This window comes from Ursus americanus, chromosome 16, assembly GCF_024610735.1.
Source record: "Ursus americanus isolate L20-20 chromosome 16, mUrsAme1.1.p, whole genome shotgun sequence".
In the NCBI taxonomy this organism is placed as follows: Eukaryota; Metazoa; Chordata; class Mammalia; order Carnivora; family Ursidae; genus Ursus; species Ursus americanus.
In genome coordinates this window covers 60,357,743-60,372,879 of record NC_142142.1, presented here as the reverse complement: position 1 = coordinate 60,372,879, position 15,137 = coordinate 60,357,743, and the positions used below count along the sequence as shown (strand labels likewise).

General features: G+C 39.9%; 1 protein-coding gene across 5 annotated transcripts in view; it reads right to left on the bottom strand.

Moving 5' to 3' along the window:
- Positions 1-290: 290 nt before the first annotated feature.
- Positions 291-15,137, bottom strand: part of KBTBD3 (kelch repeat and BTB domain containing 3) — a 36,605-nt gene continuing 21,758 nt past the window's right edge. Inside the window, exons 2-5 of one of the 5 annotated variants that reach the window (XR_006779710.2) lie at positions 12,022-12,266; positions 6,416-7,967; positions 3,169-4,572; positions 291-600 (exon numbers count right to left, since the gene is read on the bottom strand). Coding sequence is in view for 4 of the 5 variants with exons in the window: in XM_045797676.2 (XP_045653632.1) it covers positions 4,519-4,572; positions 6,416-7,967; positions 12,022-12,242 (1,827 nt within the window). In the remaining variant the exon portion in view is untranslated. Of the gene's footprint in view, positions 7,968-12,021; positions 12,267-15,137 lie in introns of all 5 variants that reach the window. The other 4 variants (XM_045797676.2, XM_045797678.2, XM_045797675.2 and 1 more) reach the window with 4 other exon arrangements.

The window sequence follows — 15,137 nt, the reverse complement described above, 5'->3', positions numbered from 1 at the left end:
AGGGCCTGGGGGTGGTCTCTCACATACCCGTGACTCCTCTGAAGTCTAAGGGGTGCTGTTCTTTCGGACAGGGGTGTCCGCCTTGAAGCACATACAGGACCCGTTCTCACAGCTACGGAGGCCCCTTCTGGCATCTTCCCCCCAAACTTCCACCACCACACTCTGGAATCCTGAGACTCCTCAGAGTGCTCAGGGCATCCGGGAGGGGGGTTGCGAGAAGATGAGAACCTCAGCTCCTGCCTGTGCCCACCGCTTTTATTTCCAGTAACAATAAATACACAGAGAAGGTGTTCTTTTCTGAGATACACTTTAATAAATTATTATTGTACAGAATTGAAATGTTTCACTACATGTTAATATGGTTCACATGGACCTGCAAAAATTCTGATTTTATTTCTCAAAGCTGATTTCTCAAAGCAAAAGCCCACATTCCACTAATAGGGAAATGAAGAAAATCTGCGTATGCAGTGTCTGGTGGCTTGGAGCACCAGCTCCCCGAGTGCGGAAAATGTCACTGAGGCTATTAGGCTTTAATGGGGGACAAAAGCGGGTTGCACGTCCGCTAAGGGAATTTGCAGCCATTGTCTTGTATACGATCACCTTTGAAAGGAAACATGGAATGAGATATTATAATTAAAATTCACTGAGAACAAATAGTCCCTAAGCACTAAAAAATTAGGTGGATAAATGACTTTGAATCTATAATTTTACTTTCAAGAACCAACTATACCTCTATTATGCAACTGTGCGTGTTCTCCCGCGGTGGGCAGCGCGCTGTGGGGTGCAGTCTTGCTCTCAACACATGCTCTGTTATTAACTCTCCATACACTAACAGATTGCAGTTGTGTAAATTACCCAACCCCATTTTCTCAGACTTTGAACAGGAGAAAGATCTCAAATATTACAAAAAGAACACACACATTCATACATAACTAAAGTATGATGTGACAGCATTCTAAGATATAAAATCCTAAAGTAGATCAAAATTATTTCCTTTGTACATGAAAATAAGTTGCAAAATATACAGTTACAACAGACCTATTCAGTAACAGTATGGCTGTAACATCTATTTGTTGCACACATCGGCTCAACAGAGTATCAGTTCACTGGATGTCTCATTATATGCAAGCACTGTGCTAATTGCTAGGTCCAGAGATGATGAATATATTGTTCCTATTCCTAAGAGCTTCCAATTAAATGAGGAAGACAAACATGTAAAGAAATATTTATGCCACCACGTGATACTCAGGGAACTGTATTCGGAGTTATTCCAGCCGCCTTGTTACCCTTGGAATCGACAGCATAATTTGGTGAGCTAGTTGGACAGCTGTGGCAGGGAATGTGGTCAAAGCTAATGGGATGGATAACGTGACCTGGCTCACGGCATTCCTTAACAATGGCGTTGGTCACGGAAATAGCCGGCTCTGTGTGGTCAGACTGACGGGGTAGGTGAAGCTCCGCACTTAGACCCTTGTTACCGTAAGGCTAGTCTTTACTGATTTGTAAGCAAATCGTCCTCCCGTTTACCACCAAGGATGTGACTGCTTTGGTTTCTATTTTTTGTGTACTTTTTAAGGTGTTTATCAGAAGTGCTTTTAAGAGTCTGAAAACCCTATCTAATGGCAAATGATTGAAAGACTTACTAAAATTTGGCTTTAGAATTCCTCTCCCAGAAAACTTGTGTTTGTAGTTATGCTGATGGTGGGGTGGTGGTGGTGCTGCGGGGGGAGTTAAAAGGAGAAAGACCCAGCAAGGCCGTGGCTCAGACTGGATTTATAAGGACTAAGAGAGCTGGATTATCAAGAGAGTCTGCAGTGGTGGTCATGCTTAGCCCACCCGAAAGGTGAGAGAATTAGGGCAGATTTTCTGAGGCACCTGTGCAAGGAAAGGCATGGAACCCCAGCCGTTGTGGCAGGTTTTAAAGAGCTAAGCATTTCAACAAGCAGGAAAATGATGCCTTGATTTTAAAGGAAGAGGAGAGATGCTACTGCTTTGAACACTCGTGGCGACAGCTCGCGAGGACCAGGGCCTGGAAGCTATGCCCGGAGGCAGCAGTGCTGTCAGTGTGAGCAGTAACAGAACTTTTCAAAAATGAACGCATCAAGCTCTTTCTTCCTGAAAGAACTGAGAAATTGAAAAAAAAAAATCATCTGTCAGGGTGAATCATCTGATCGGGGTGTTTTGGAATTTAGAGGGGCTTTCTCTCTAGCACGTCAGAAGCTGTGTTAGATTCTAAGGCTATTTTCAAGTTTGAATATGAGCCTAGGATTTAGAAGAGTTATCTCTTGATAAATGTGTAATAGTATCATCCTGTGATTATATTCCCTAACTAGATAATAAATTTGATTAAGCATCCTAGTGCCATCAAACAGAATTGATTTATAAACACATCTAGGTTTTTAGGATATAAAGATATTCTTTGAAATCATATAATCTTTAAGTAGATTATAAATCATTGCATTTAACTAGATTGCAACATTTGCAGCAAAACAGGAACGAATTCAGGAGAAAATTTTAGGTGCTGGTCTTTCTGATTCTACTATCTGTGAAACAAATGTGCACACACAGTAGAGAGAAAGAAAACGCCCTATTAGCAGTGCACTAGAAATGTCAGCACCATTTACAGATTTTTCCTGAGTGATTAAAAAAAAGAAAGAAAGAAAGAAAGAAAGAAAGAACAAATTCCCTTCAATAAGACTGCTCCTGAACTGGGGCAGTCGTAGACTCAGGGGCTAGTGAACCCCTGAGTTTGCAGAGCCACTGAAATCAAGTTCTGCAGAGCCTGAAGTGCTCAGTAAACTGGAGGAGGGAGTCCTCAGTCGTATGGCAGAGAACTAGTACGATGGAAATGTGTAAAGAGCATGTGGAAATCTTTGGTCGTCTACTGCTGTGTAGGAAATACCGGGCTGACATCCCCCGTGGGGCAGTCTGAGGACTCGTCTTCTTCTGAATATGGCTTTGTAAAGTGAAGTCAAGTGATTTCTTAGGTTGACTGGAAATCTGCTTCCCTATAAATTCCAGCCTTTCGTTTTAGGTTGCCCTCTAGGGCTGCCCACCAGAAGACGTTTTAACATTTTCAATTCTAAATATAAAAGACCTTCCAAACACGGAATCCAATTAAACTGAGAATGAGGACCGAAAAGTAACACCACGTCGTCAACAACATACCTCATCGTTACATTGCCTTTACTCCTCCCCACTCTCAGAATGTCAACACTGCTTCTCTCTCTGCTTGACTCTGAGTTTCTCAACGGTGCCCCTGGAGCTGGGTACACTGTACAGACACCCAGTTGCTCTTGATATCTCGGAAAAACGGAATCGTGCTGCGGGGTGTGGTCACTCTGGAATCACACTGTCGCTTGGCCGGGCAGCACGGCGGAGTACTGCTGCGCTAAACACTTCCTGCCCGCCCGGAACCGGACTTGAGTGTTCCGGGGAGGGTGAGCTTTGATTCTGCAAATCTTCTTCCTATTGTCAGTCTCACAAGAAAGAGATGAACAGAAGGTGCTCCACATTTCAAATCAAGTTTGCAGATCACTCCAGGAGTGTCCATTAACTTTGAATTGATCTCATATAAATGTTGAATTTAATCATCTTTATATATAATAATGCCATATACCCACTTTCAATTTTAGAAGATTTTACCATATTAGAATTTTTTTTTTGCGTGCATAACCCAAATGTAGTGGAGCAAGACAAATGATAAAGGATTCAGAAATATTTAACAGAATTTTTCCACAAGAATGAAAGCCATCTGGGTAATGAGCACAATTATTTTATCTCTTACGATGCAACACTGGCTGAAGGAGGATCATGAAAGGAAAGCAGACTTGAGAGAAAAAAAAAAGACTCAGGGAAGAGGCCATAGATAAAGGGATGTGTTATTTCCTCTTACCTAACTTTAGACAGGAATACAGCTCTTTCTGGGGGTACTGAGAATAAGCTTGAGAGATCAGAGACTTGCCTTCAGAGATCCAGAACGGGGTGAGGCCAGAATGACAGACCTGGTTCTTGGGCAGTGAAGCCAGGGGTCGGCAAGGTGAGAAAGATATGAGCAGTTCAGTCACGGACCACGTGTGCATGGGGCTGGGCTCCTCGAGGAGGCAGAACAGTCAACCATTTGTCAGTACGGCAGACAGATAATGAAAGTGCCACCTTTACAAGAAGATGCAAGATTAGAACAAGATCGGTTATTAACGGAGCCACGCCCAGCACGCTCTGCTCTGGTGCGAAGGATGAAGGACAGTAAATAAAGGAAGAGTCTGGGTGCTGGTGACCGCACAGAGTACTTCTCGCAGTTACAACGGACAAAGAGCACTGAGTTGCGGATGTAAAGGGATGGCAATGAGGAAAAAATGATTAACAAGTAAACTGCAGCCACTGTAGAAAAAAGGCAGCAAGCCCTGTGTGTTAGAAAGTCTATTAAATCAAATGCAGAGGGAGCTACCTAGGCCTTGTTTCTAGAAACATTACCACGAATCAACGGCCAATGAGAAGACTGGCGGACATCAAGGTGATCTAATAATGAAACGAGATCGGGAAGGGATTCTGTTCTGCCTTAGTTTCTCCTTTCTGGAAGAGATTAACAATTCCTACAGTTAGTAATTAAAACAGTATTTATTTTAAACCTACTTTAATTATTTATATACGTTTAACAGTTCAGTAAACCCACAGATAGGTCATTCACTGTGTTATGGTCTTTCTTAAATAATTTGTTTCCAAAGCCACAAATATACACACAAACCCTTCACTGAATTATCTTTCTTTTCTTGCACACATGCACACACACACACACACACACACACACACACACACACACACAGGAAAGGGCAGAGCCAACTTAGGAAGGAAGGCCACCAATTCTACAGAATACTTTTTATGCAACTGTCATATGATTAGGGACAGTCCAATTTTGGAATTGCATGATCATGTAGTCTAATATCCTGTCCTATTTTGAAAAAAATATATTTGAAGCTTATGACTGTGCAGACTTATATGGTATAATAAAAGGACCTTTATTTAGGTATATTTCCACTTTTAAAACCTGATATGGTTATATCTTTTAAACTTCTGAAAGAAACATACCCTCTTGCAACACAGAATCCTCCTACCTGAGAACAAGGATGATTGATATTCTTACTTTTTTTGGGTTAAAGATGATTAAGCATCTAAACAGATATAGGAGGTTGTGAATATGATCAATACCAAAAAACCTAGTCATTTTTAAAAAAAATTGTGTAAATAATTCACTATGAATAATTTACATAAGTAGTAAAGCAACACGGTGCTTTACAGTTGGTCTATGTCATCAAATAAAATGGATATGGTACTAATTTAAATGTTGAAATTTCTTATTGCAACTCAGATTTGGACATTTAAAAATTTAAGAAATGCAACATAAGGATACAGTTCTCTAGAGGTCAGATTTCCTACATCCTCAATGATGTTGGAACCTGGCAAGGATACAGAAAAAGTATTTGAGGACTACCCTCAGAATCCAAGAATTTCACTCAGTGGGTTACATGTTAAGATAGACTCAAATTGGGTGTAACTTAGAACTAATAATTAAATCAAGAATGTTAATTTACTGAGCTTGAGCCAGAAAATAAGAAAAATATGATATTGCTAGAAACTGAAACCAACTAACACTGAGAACTAATAGAATCAGCAATTCTAAAAGCATTTCAGTACTTGCCATTGGCGTTCTGGCATGATAGCATGGTACGTCATGCTCTTAATGGGAGTTGAATCATACAAAAAACATCAGGCCATGTTTAGGGTACAGCTTAGACGGCTGGGGATATAGAAAAGTTTACCTGACCAAAAAAAAAAAAAAAAAAAGGGGTGAAAAAATGGAAGGGCTTAAAAGAAGCTAAGCCATGATCGGAAAGGATAGGAATTCAGCAACTCTTATTCCTGTAGTAACGGGACAGGCTTCTTACTGCTTTCTAATTTAATTTTCACTTTATCTAATATAGTGTGCAAATAATCCATTTTCCCTACCTAAAGAGATTTTTCCCATCTATGTGGTACAAATCTGTTCTTACTAGTCTTTCATGGATAAAGTACTCTAAAAATCAAGACATCAATGCCTGTGAGTTTTATTTACATCTGAGAATACTAAGTATTCTAGATTCTCCAAGATTAAGTTATATTCAGTATAATTTTTGGTAAATGTACTTTGTGTTTTAAGTTTCTGGCAGCTGCTACGTCAGATATATTGTACATTCATAGGATTCTCTAACAGACGGTACATTTTATTTTACTCAGAGGTAAAGACCTTGTTACCAACTATTAAGGTTAACAGATTTACAGTAGGTTTCTAGAACTGGAATAGTTTAGAATGTCTCAGCACATCCTCCTTTCAGAAATGATTAGAAAACCATGGGTCTCTGTATTTATTGAACTGAATCACCTGGCAATAAAATTCGGTTAAGGCTCTCGGCATCGGTGAGACTTCTTCCCACTCAGATCTGCCGCTGTGGTAGACTTGCACTTCGTCTGTGATTTCGTCTGGTGCGTAATCACCACCTAAGATATAAATTTTATCTTCAATTCCAACGGCGCCTGCATTAAAGCCTGCACATTCAAAAGAGCCTTCCCCCTTCCAGACACAAGTATCCGGACAGAAACTATACACCTTGTAGGTGGAAAGGTCACATATGTACAGCGTGCAGTTTACTGGGACAGCTTTAATCAGCGTTGCATGAAAAAACTGCCCGAACTCTGCTACCAGCTCAGACCACTGGTCAGTGGTCGCATTGTATTTAAAAAAGCAGTCGAGTGATGGGTTAAAGGCATCTGTAATCTCTACCTCTGACCCAAGAACATAGATTACGTTCTGGCACGCGCTTGCTTCGGGGTAGTATATGCCCCGGGGCAACGGGCTAACAGACATCCATTCTTTGGAAAGAGGGTTGTACGACTCAACAGCTAAGAGACTTTTAATGTCCTGAGACCCTTTGGTCTTTCCACCAATGACAAATAATCTGTTGAGCGCCAGAACTGATGTGTGCATGGTTCTTGGTGTCTTCATCGTGGACACCAGGAAGCAGTCGTTTTTCACCGGACAGTAGCACCAGGTTTGATCGGTCGCGTCGTGATAGGACTCTGCGATGTGAAGCCGCACGGTTCTGCAGCACGGCCCTTTGCAGCCCCCGGTCAGGAATATTTTCTCTCCGTAGCTAGACAGACTAGACCCTGGCAAATCGATCAGGTGTGACTGTGGCAGGACTTTCCACGAATCACTATTGATATTATAGCAAAATGTATATTGGTCGCCTCCATTTTCCTCGGTTTTGTGAACAAATATGTATTTTTCAGTGGTGGATGGTCGAGCATCAGGGAAGAGTCCACCAGAACCTTGCACACACTTAACGGCATCCATGATCATGTCAAAACAGTTTGTGCTTTTGAGTAAACACTCTTCGTTGAGCAGACAGTCTTTAAGGGTCTCCTCAGATAACTGATGTAATCGTACTTTTTTAATCAAATAAGGCAGATGCTTTTGCCTTGTTTCTAAGTTATGTTTGGTCCAACTAAGGACAACTTTCAGTACAGTTTCTTCTTCAGGGACATTTAACTCATCTGATTCCAGGCATTTTTGCAGGACTCCAAAATTCATCTCTAAGAAATCACTGGATTTAAATAGCAGGGAAAAGTGGTTCTGTACAAAGTATAGTGCGTGATCGAACAAGCGTGGGGAGCCATAGCTGTCTGATATAGCCAGTAACTGTAAACAGTTGACAAGGTTAATACTTTTTATTAAAAAGTCACTGCAAGCTTTGGCTAGGAAGGAGACTTGAAGAAATGAGGACAACTGGAAGAACATTTCCACATTATCATCTGTTATCTGTGTTTTCCCGGTATAGGCGTAGTCGAGGAAGGCCTTCACGGCTTTGGAGGACAGATTAGTGATGGTGACGCTCCCACCGTCTCTCTCTCTCATGTTTACTTCAAACATAGCCCTGCAACAGTAAAGAACACAGAAGGACAAGTGGGAAGAGGTCATTCCATGCTAGTTTTCAACATGACCTTCCAGATGCTTCCTTTACCCTTAGGTTGATTTAAAATATATTTCACACATGTCAAGTTTATATTTATGAAACATATTTTAAAATCATCTTAATAAGTTGTTTTCATTTCTAGAATAGTTGTATACCACACTGTTTAAGACCTATGTGCCACAGAACTCCCATACTGCAAAATACACACATTACAGCTGAGGTACCACACCTCATCCAGAGAGGCTATAAAAAGATTCACATTTTGTAAACTAATTTCATTCTCTTCAATATTATTCATAAAATTAGGGTAAAATCTCTCTAATGGCTGAATTTCCTTTTTTTAATGAGTTAATTAGTATCAACTTTGCAGGTGATAACTAGAAGTACTTAAAATATATAATGCTTCTGGGTTTAGGATTTAAAAGTATCTTTCAAAGTAATTTTCGGTTTGGCAGCAGTGAAACATGTGGAAGGTGGAATGCCATGAGGTGTTGGATGTCTGCAAGGAGTCTGTCTGTGTGCGAAATCCACCAAATTAGATATATTTAAATACACGTCGAAAGAGACACAATTCATACAGCACTTTAGGAAATAAAGGGGATGTGATTTCATGGAGCTAAATGCCAAGCCAAAAGGTAAATTTTCGAAGAAAAGCAAATTTTTGAAGAAACAGCCACTGAGAGATGGAGGTGGTCCCCAGAGTTGAGTTAGACCAGCCTGAGTTCTTCTGAGCTGTAATTCATCCCAACCTGGCCGAGGGGATAGAGTCTTAGGAAGTGGGAACTTTTGGGGCTCAATTTAAGTGAAAATATAAATTATTTGCCAGTGTTTGGGCTGGAGACTAAGACATGTTTTATTATTGGTTTTGGTAGACCACTCTTGCTATCCTTCTATTGCCTTCATATCCACAACGATTCATATTTACACAGACATGCTGTGGCGTGGACATAGCTTGTCTGTGGACAGCAAGTGGAGGCTGAGATTAAAGACAAAGAGCTCCAAGAAAGAACTAAGGACCACCAGGAGCTGCACATTCGGTAGGACTGATGACTGGTTCTGGTTTCTGGTTTAACACTGCTTTGCGTCTGTACCGGTATCGTCCAGGATACTTTCGTGAGCAGTACCCCTCGGTGCTCAAGTTCTTGGGGGTAACCAGTTTAGTTCTTTGAACCTGTTCTAGAGGGTAACCAAAGCTATTCAGGAAGCACTAGTATCCGACCGAGAAGCACAAGGGGACTTCCAATTACGAACACCCCTCAGGACAAGGAAGGATGACAAAGCGCCTTCCCACTGGGCTCCTGGGTTCTTAATACACAAATGAATATAGTTACACAAGTTACACACATGTTCTGCGTCATGTAGGGTATTTCAGTAATGTCGCCTTAGCAGTATAAAACAGTGATGATAATTATACTGGATTATGAAGACATAATCCAGTCTTCATAATCATAACGGATCATCGGTTTAGGGTAACATTAAGAGCCTGGCCTCCGGAATCTGGCTGTCTGGGTGGGTATCTGGCCATTGTCACTTATTAGCTGTGTGACCTTAGTGGGAGGACTTCATTGTGCTTCCAGTTCTTCATCTGAAAATGGGGATACTTGTTTCTGTTTCACGGAGTTTTCAGAGGCATAAGTGGGCTAATCATTGCAAAGTATTAGCTCAAAGAAAACGTGGAAGCTGGTGATAAGTTAAAAACACACAGGATCAGAAAACATTTTCTTTGAGAAGACACAAGTAGGATCATATTTCTAGACTTCATCCTGTTCATCTTTAAAGTGTCCAGTTAATATCCATCTCAAATTTACCATATTATCGTAAAGTGCTTGTACAATATGTGTGATTCCTCTTCAGTCTTCTCTCCCTGACTCTACATCCCATTTGTAACTTTCACTTTCCAAAATCATTACAAAGTGTACTTCTCGTGCATTGTACACTTTCCTGATATTTTATATTTTTCCTCCCAGTACTCCAGTGAATTTGATGACACAAATACTATGAATTAGTGTCCTCATCACATAAGAGTGTAAATTATAGAATTTCAGTCTTTATTTGCATATATTTTTATATGAACTGTGTATTCCTTTAGTAAAATACTATATATAATAAGGGCTCTAGGGCATTGTAAAAGTACCATTTGTGTTACTTCAAAGCAGGGGGAAAATTTTAAAAATATATTGTTCTAACAGTAATTTTAAAAAATTTAAAGGAGATCTATAAAAGTTAAGAGTAGGTTGAACAAAATATTGTAGACAGAAATTATGTGCAGATACATTTAACTAATAACTTGTACATGAAGAGTAGAGGGCTGCCAATCCAAACGCTTACATTGACTTCTTATTTTGTTAACATGATAGGGAATCGACCAGTGTGTTTGTACCAGATTGTGCCCATTTTTTGCTAGGTTTGGAAATAATAGTAATAATAGTATCTAGAATTAGTTGAATGTAGCGGACAGGGTCCTAATCAGTACATATACATTACTTCACTTAACCCTTATAATGGCTCTGCAAGTTAGGTTCTCATTTATTATCTTAATTTTTGCAAATAAGGAACCTGAGGCCTGAAGAAATTAAGTCACTTGCTTAAGGTCACACCTGATTAGTGGCAGAACCAGGATTTAAATGTAGGGCCTGCATATTAAGAGGCCAGGTGCTTAACCGTTAGAGCATCCAGCTTCTTGTCAGGAAGAGATCACTTGTCAGGTAGGGCCACTAGGAAGAAAACCTGCAGTGGAACAGAGCTGAGGAGAAACTGGTGGAACCATAGAGTGGCAGAGCACAGGGACAGAGAGGGCCCCAGTGGAGTTCGAAGAATAGCTTAGGTTACCCGAGAGAAGACATGAAAAGAACAGAGAAAGAACTAGCGTCTGGGTAGGGCAAAGGTGTAGCTTCCACGTCCCCAGTGAGGTGGGACACAGCACTGAGCCACTGCTCGCCACTCAAGGAGGAAGCCCCCCCAGGAACAGGAGTTTAGCAAGTAGTGAATATCAATACACTTTTGCTAATTCACTCCAGAGCAACAGGGATGAGGTCTAATCAGATGCTAGTAGTAAAACAGGGATTTAATTAAGGATTAAAATCAGTATAAGTTAACTTGCATCTAGTATATTTATATCTTAAATCTTACTCTGTTTTTATAAATTTTTTTAGTATAGATTTAAATCCTGCTTATTTCAAATAAAAATTGTTTCTAAAACTGAACATAATGCAAATACTGCAGTTAGGATTAAATTTATTGCAGTATGACTGGGAGGGCTGAAGGCCAGGATGTCACCAAGACAGGTTTGTGTGTCTGACCAAGAGGCCTCACGGGATGGTATGACCTCGATAGTTACTGCAGTACTAAGGTCATGTGTATGACACTTACCCTTGCAGAATCAGAAACCCCCTGTCACCACAGGGGGTTCTAACAGTGTCATGACTAGGACATTCCCTGCAGAATGATCTACAGGGGGAACCAAGTTCTATTCAGAAGGTTGCGTAGAATCAGAACAAGTTGGGTGTTCTCCAGAAATGCTCCTGGAGGTACTTTTCCCCTATAGGAATACCTTTGTCAAAGAGAGGAGAAATCTTGAAATCCTCTGTGTGAGTCCCTCTCCCTTGTATAACCCATGGATACCTGACTGAACTCGGTTTTCCTCTCAGACTCATTTTCTTTCAATTATACTTCCATTTTTTTAATCCATCTGTCCTCTCCTCTTTTTCTAAACAATACAGTGCAAGAACTCCCCCAAACAAAACTGACTCTAGATCAAAACAGTTTTTTTCCAGACCATTTCAAGGGACCAGTGTTCCATACAACCTTAGAAAATGCTGACCTGGAAAGACCTAAACTATTAAAAAAGGTAGTCTTAAATTTTCATATTCAAAAATCACTAGTTAATCTAGGTTCTAATTAGCTTTTATTTTAAGAATTAAAAATTACTGTTGCACGCTCCTGTAGGGGAGACATTCAGTAGTTATGAAAAATAGATAACACAAAATCTGAGGCATAGACAGACAAGGTGAAGTACCTGAAAAAGTCACTGCATGCCGCTAAGACACAGCGATGACATGGGATTATTTCATCTTTCATGATTATTTTGAAATCATAAAAGACATTTTGTTCTCTAAAATTCTGTAGTACGCTTAAGATTTTCTGTCCATGATCTTCGGATACAAGGAAGTTGTTTTTCTTCTCAGATGGAAGCCCATTACATGAATTTCGTTGATTGAAATGATACGAATTATCCATAGCCAATTCCCTTTGTCCTTAGAACTGGAATAGAAAAGAAAAATCACTGCTGTGGTGAGTCCTGATGACATTTCAGATCCAAAATCTGTTTAGTGTCATTTACACTCAGAACAACTATAACATAGTAAACCTTGTTCTAAACATTTGTTTCCATGACATTTAATAATAAATTTCTTTCGAATTTTTATAGATATTGAGCTTACTAGAATAAAAAGTATTATCAAATTGAAGGATAATATTCAAGGCTATAGAATTGTGTCAAATAGTACAATTTATAAGTTGTATGTGTAGCTCACATAGGATCTCACTACATGACTACTCTTGTTACATGTAAGAGGTATTAGTTATCGCATGGCTGTGTACCCCATACATCCCTGTCCCCTCCCATCCATTTTCTTCTAGCAGCAAAGCAGATGTTAAAATATTCATCTTGAAGCACAGCTATATGTTTTCCAAGGTTCAACTTTTCAGAGATAAATGACTGAAAAAGACCAGAGTGTTAGACCGTATTAACTAGTTATGGCCTTTAGTAAGGAAGAAAAAGGCAAGCACTGGTCCAAGTTAACCTATTTGGATGCCTTTTTTTCTTTTCTTTTCTTGTCTGATTGCCGTGGCTAGGACTTCCAGTACTATGTTGAATCAAAATGGTGAGAGTGGACATCCTTGTCTTGTTCCTGACCTTAGAGAGGAAGTTCTCCATTTTTCCCCATTGAGGATGATATTAGCTGTGAGCTTTTCATATATGGCCTTTATTAATGGAGGTATGTTCCCTCTAAACCTATTTTTGTTGAGGGTTTTTATCATGACTGGATATTGAACTTTGTCAAATGCTTTCTCTGCATCTATTGATATGATCATATGGTTTGTATCCTTTCTCTTATTGATGTGATGTATCATATTTTGATTTGCAAATATTGAATCACCCTGGAAACTCAGGAATAAATTCCCGTTGATCATGGTGAATGATTTTTCTAGCATATTGTTGAATTTGGCTTGGTAGTATTTAATTGAGAATTTTTGCATCTATGTTCATCAGGAATATTGGCCTGTAGTTCTCTTTTTTAGTGGACTCTTTATCTGGTTTTGTTATCAGGTTAATGATAGCCTCATAGAATGAATCTGGAAGTTTTCCTTCCTTTTATGTTTTTTTGGAATAGTTTGAGAAGAATAGGTATTAATTCTTCTTTAAATGTCTGGTAGAATTCACCTGTGAAGCCATCAGGTCCTGACATTTGTTTGTCTGGAATTTTTTGATTACTGATTCAATTTCTTTGCTGCCTATTGGTCTGTTCAAGTTTCCAGTTTCTTCCTGTTTCAATTTTGGTAATCTATGTGTTTCTAGGAATTTATTCATTTCTTCCACATTGTCCAATTTGTTGGCATAGTTTTTCATTAAAATTCTCTTATAGTTGCTTGTATTTCTGTGGTGTTGGTTGTTACCTCTCCCCTCTCATTTGCGAGTTTGCTTGAGTCTTTTCTCTCTTTCTCTCTCTCTCTGTCTCTCTGTTTTTGTTTGTTTTTTTTAACCAAGTTGGCCTATTTGAAAGCAGGATGGAAAACAGTATAACTTTATTTAAAAAGGCCTTTTAAACATGAGATCAGAAATCCAAGATAGTTGAAGGCCATATCATTGTGACTTTCCCAAATTCAGTTCTATGCATACAACTTTACCCCAACAAAAAGCAAGGAAGTAGGAAACAGAAAGGAAAAGAAATTGGGAACTAGGGGAGCCAGAGAAATAGGGAACCGTGATTTCCTTAGTATGTTTTTATTCTGGTTACGTATTGCTTTGCAAATCACCCCAAAACTTAGTGGCTTATGACAACAATTTATTATCTCTCATGGTTCTGTGGGTTTAGCTGGAGCTTCTTGCTTGGGGATTTCATGTGCTTAGAGTCAGATGGCAGCTCTGGCTGGTCATCTGAAGGCCTGACTGGATTACAGGTCCAATATAATTCCTTTTTTCACATTTTTGATGCTTCAAATGGGATGGCTAGAACAGATGGGTCGCTATCTGTCTGTGTCTCTCAACACATTCTCTCCCTGTGGCTAGCTTATACATCCTCACAGCATGGCAGTCTCAGGGTAGTTGGGCTTCTTACACGGTGGCTTGGTTCTTCCTGAGGGAGTGTTTCAAGCCCAGGTGGAAGCTATACACAGAGAAGCAGTCTGAATGGTCCTGAAACATCAATTAGAGCTCTTGTCTAGGACTGAGACCATCTACTGCCATGTTGTCCAATACAATAATCATAAGCCATGTATCGCTATTTAAATTCAAATTATCTAAGATTAAATCAAATTAAAAATTGAGTTCTTTGGTTGCTCTAACCATATTTTAAGTAATCAGTAGCCATATGTTATAGTGTGATGGTTACTTTCATGTGTCAACATGACTGGGCCATGGAGTGCCCAGACATGTGGCTAAGCATTATTTCTGGGGGTGTCTGTGAGGGTGCTTGTGGATGAGATCAACATTAGTGCCCTCCCTCTTGTGAATGGGACTCATCCAACCCTTTGAAAGCCCGAACAGAACACAAGGCCAAGAAAGAAAGAATTCTTTCTGTCTGCCGGACTGTTTTGGAGTTGGGACATCAGGCTTCTCCTGCCTTTGGACTAAGACTCAGGACTGTCACCATCCTGCTGGCTCTCCTGCTGGCTCTCCTGGCAGCTTGCTTGCTGCAGATCTCAGGGTTTCTCGGACTCCATGATCACAGAAGTCAGCTTCCTATTGTAAATCTGTCTGTCCATCTCTCCAGTTGGTTCTGTTTTTCTGGAGAAGTGCACTATCACATACAGCTAGTAGCTATTACATTGTACAGCAGTAATCTGTAATATTGTCATTATCACAGGAAGTCCCACTGGATGGCTGATGTACTGCGTGTAGGGCAGTGTGTA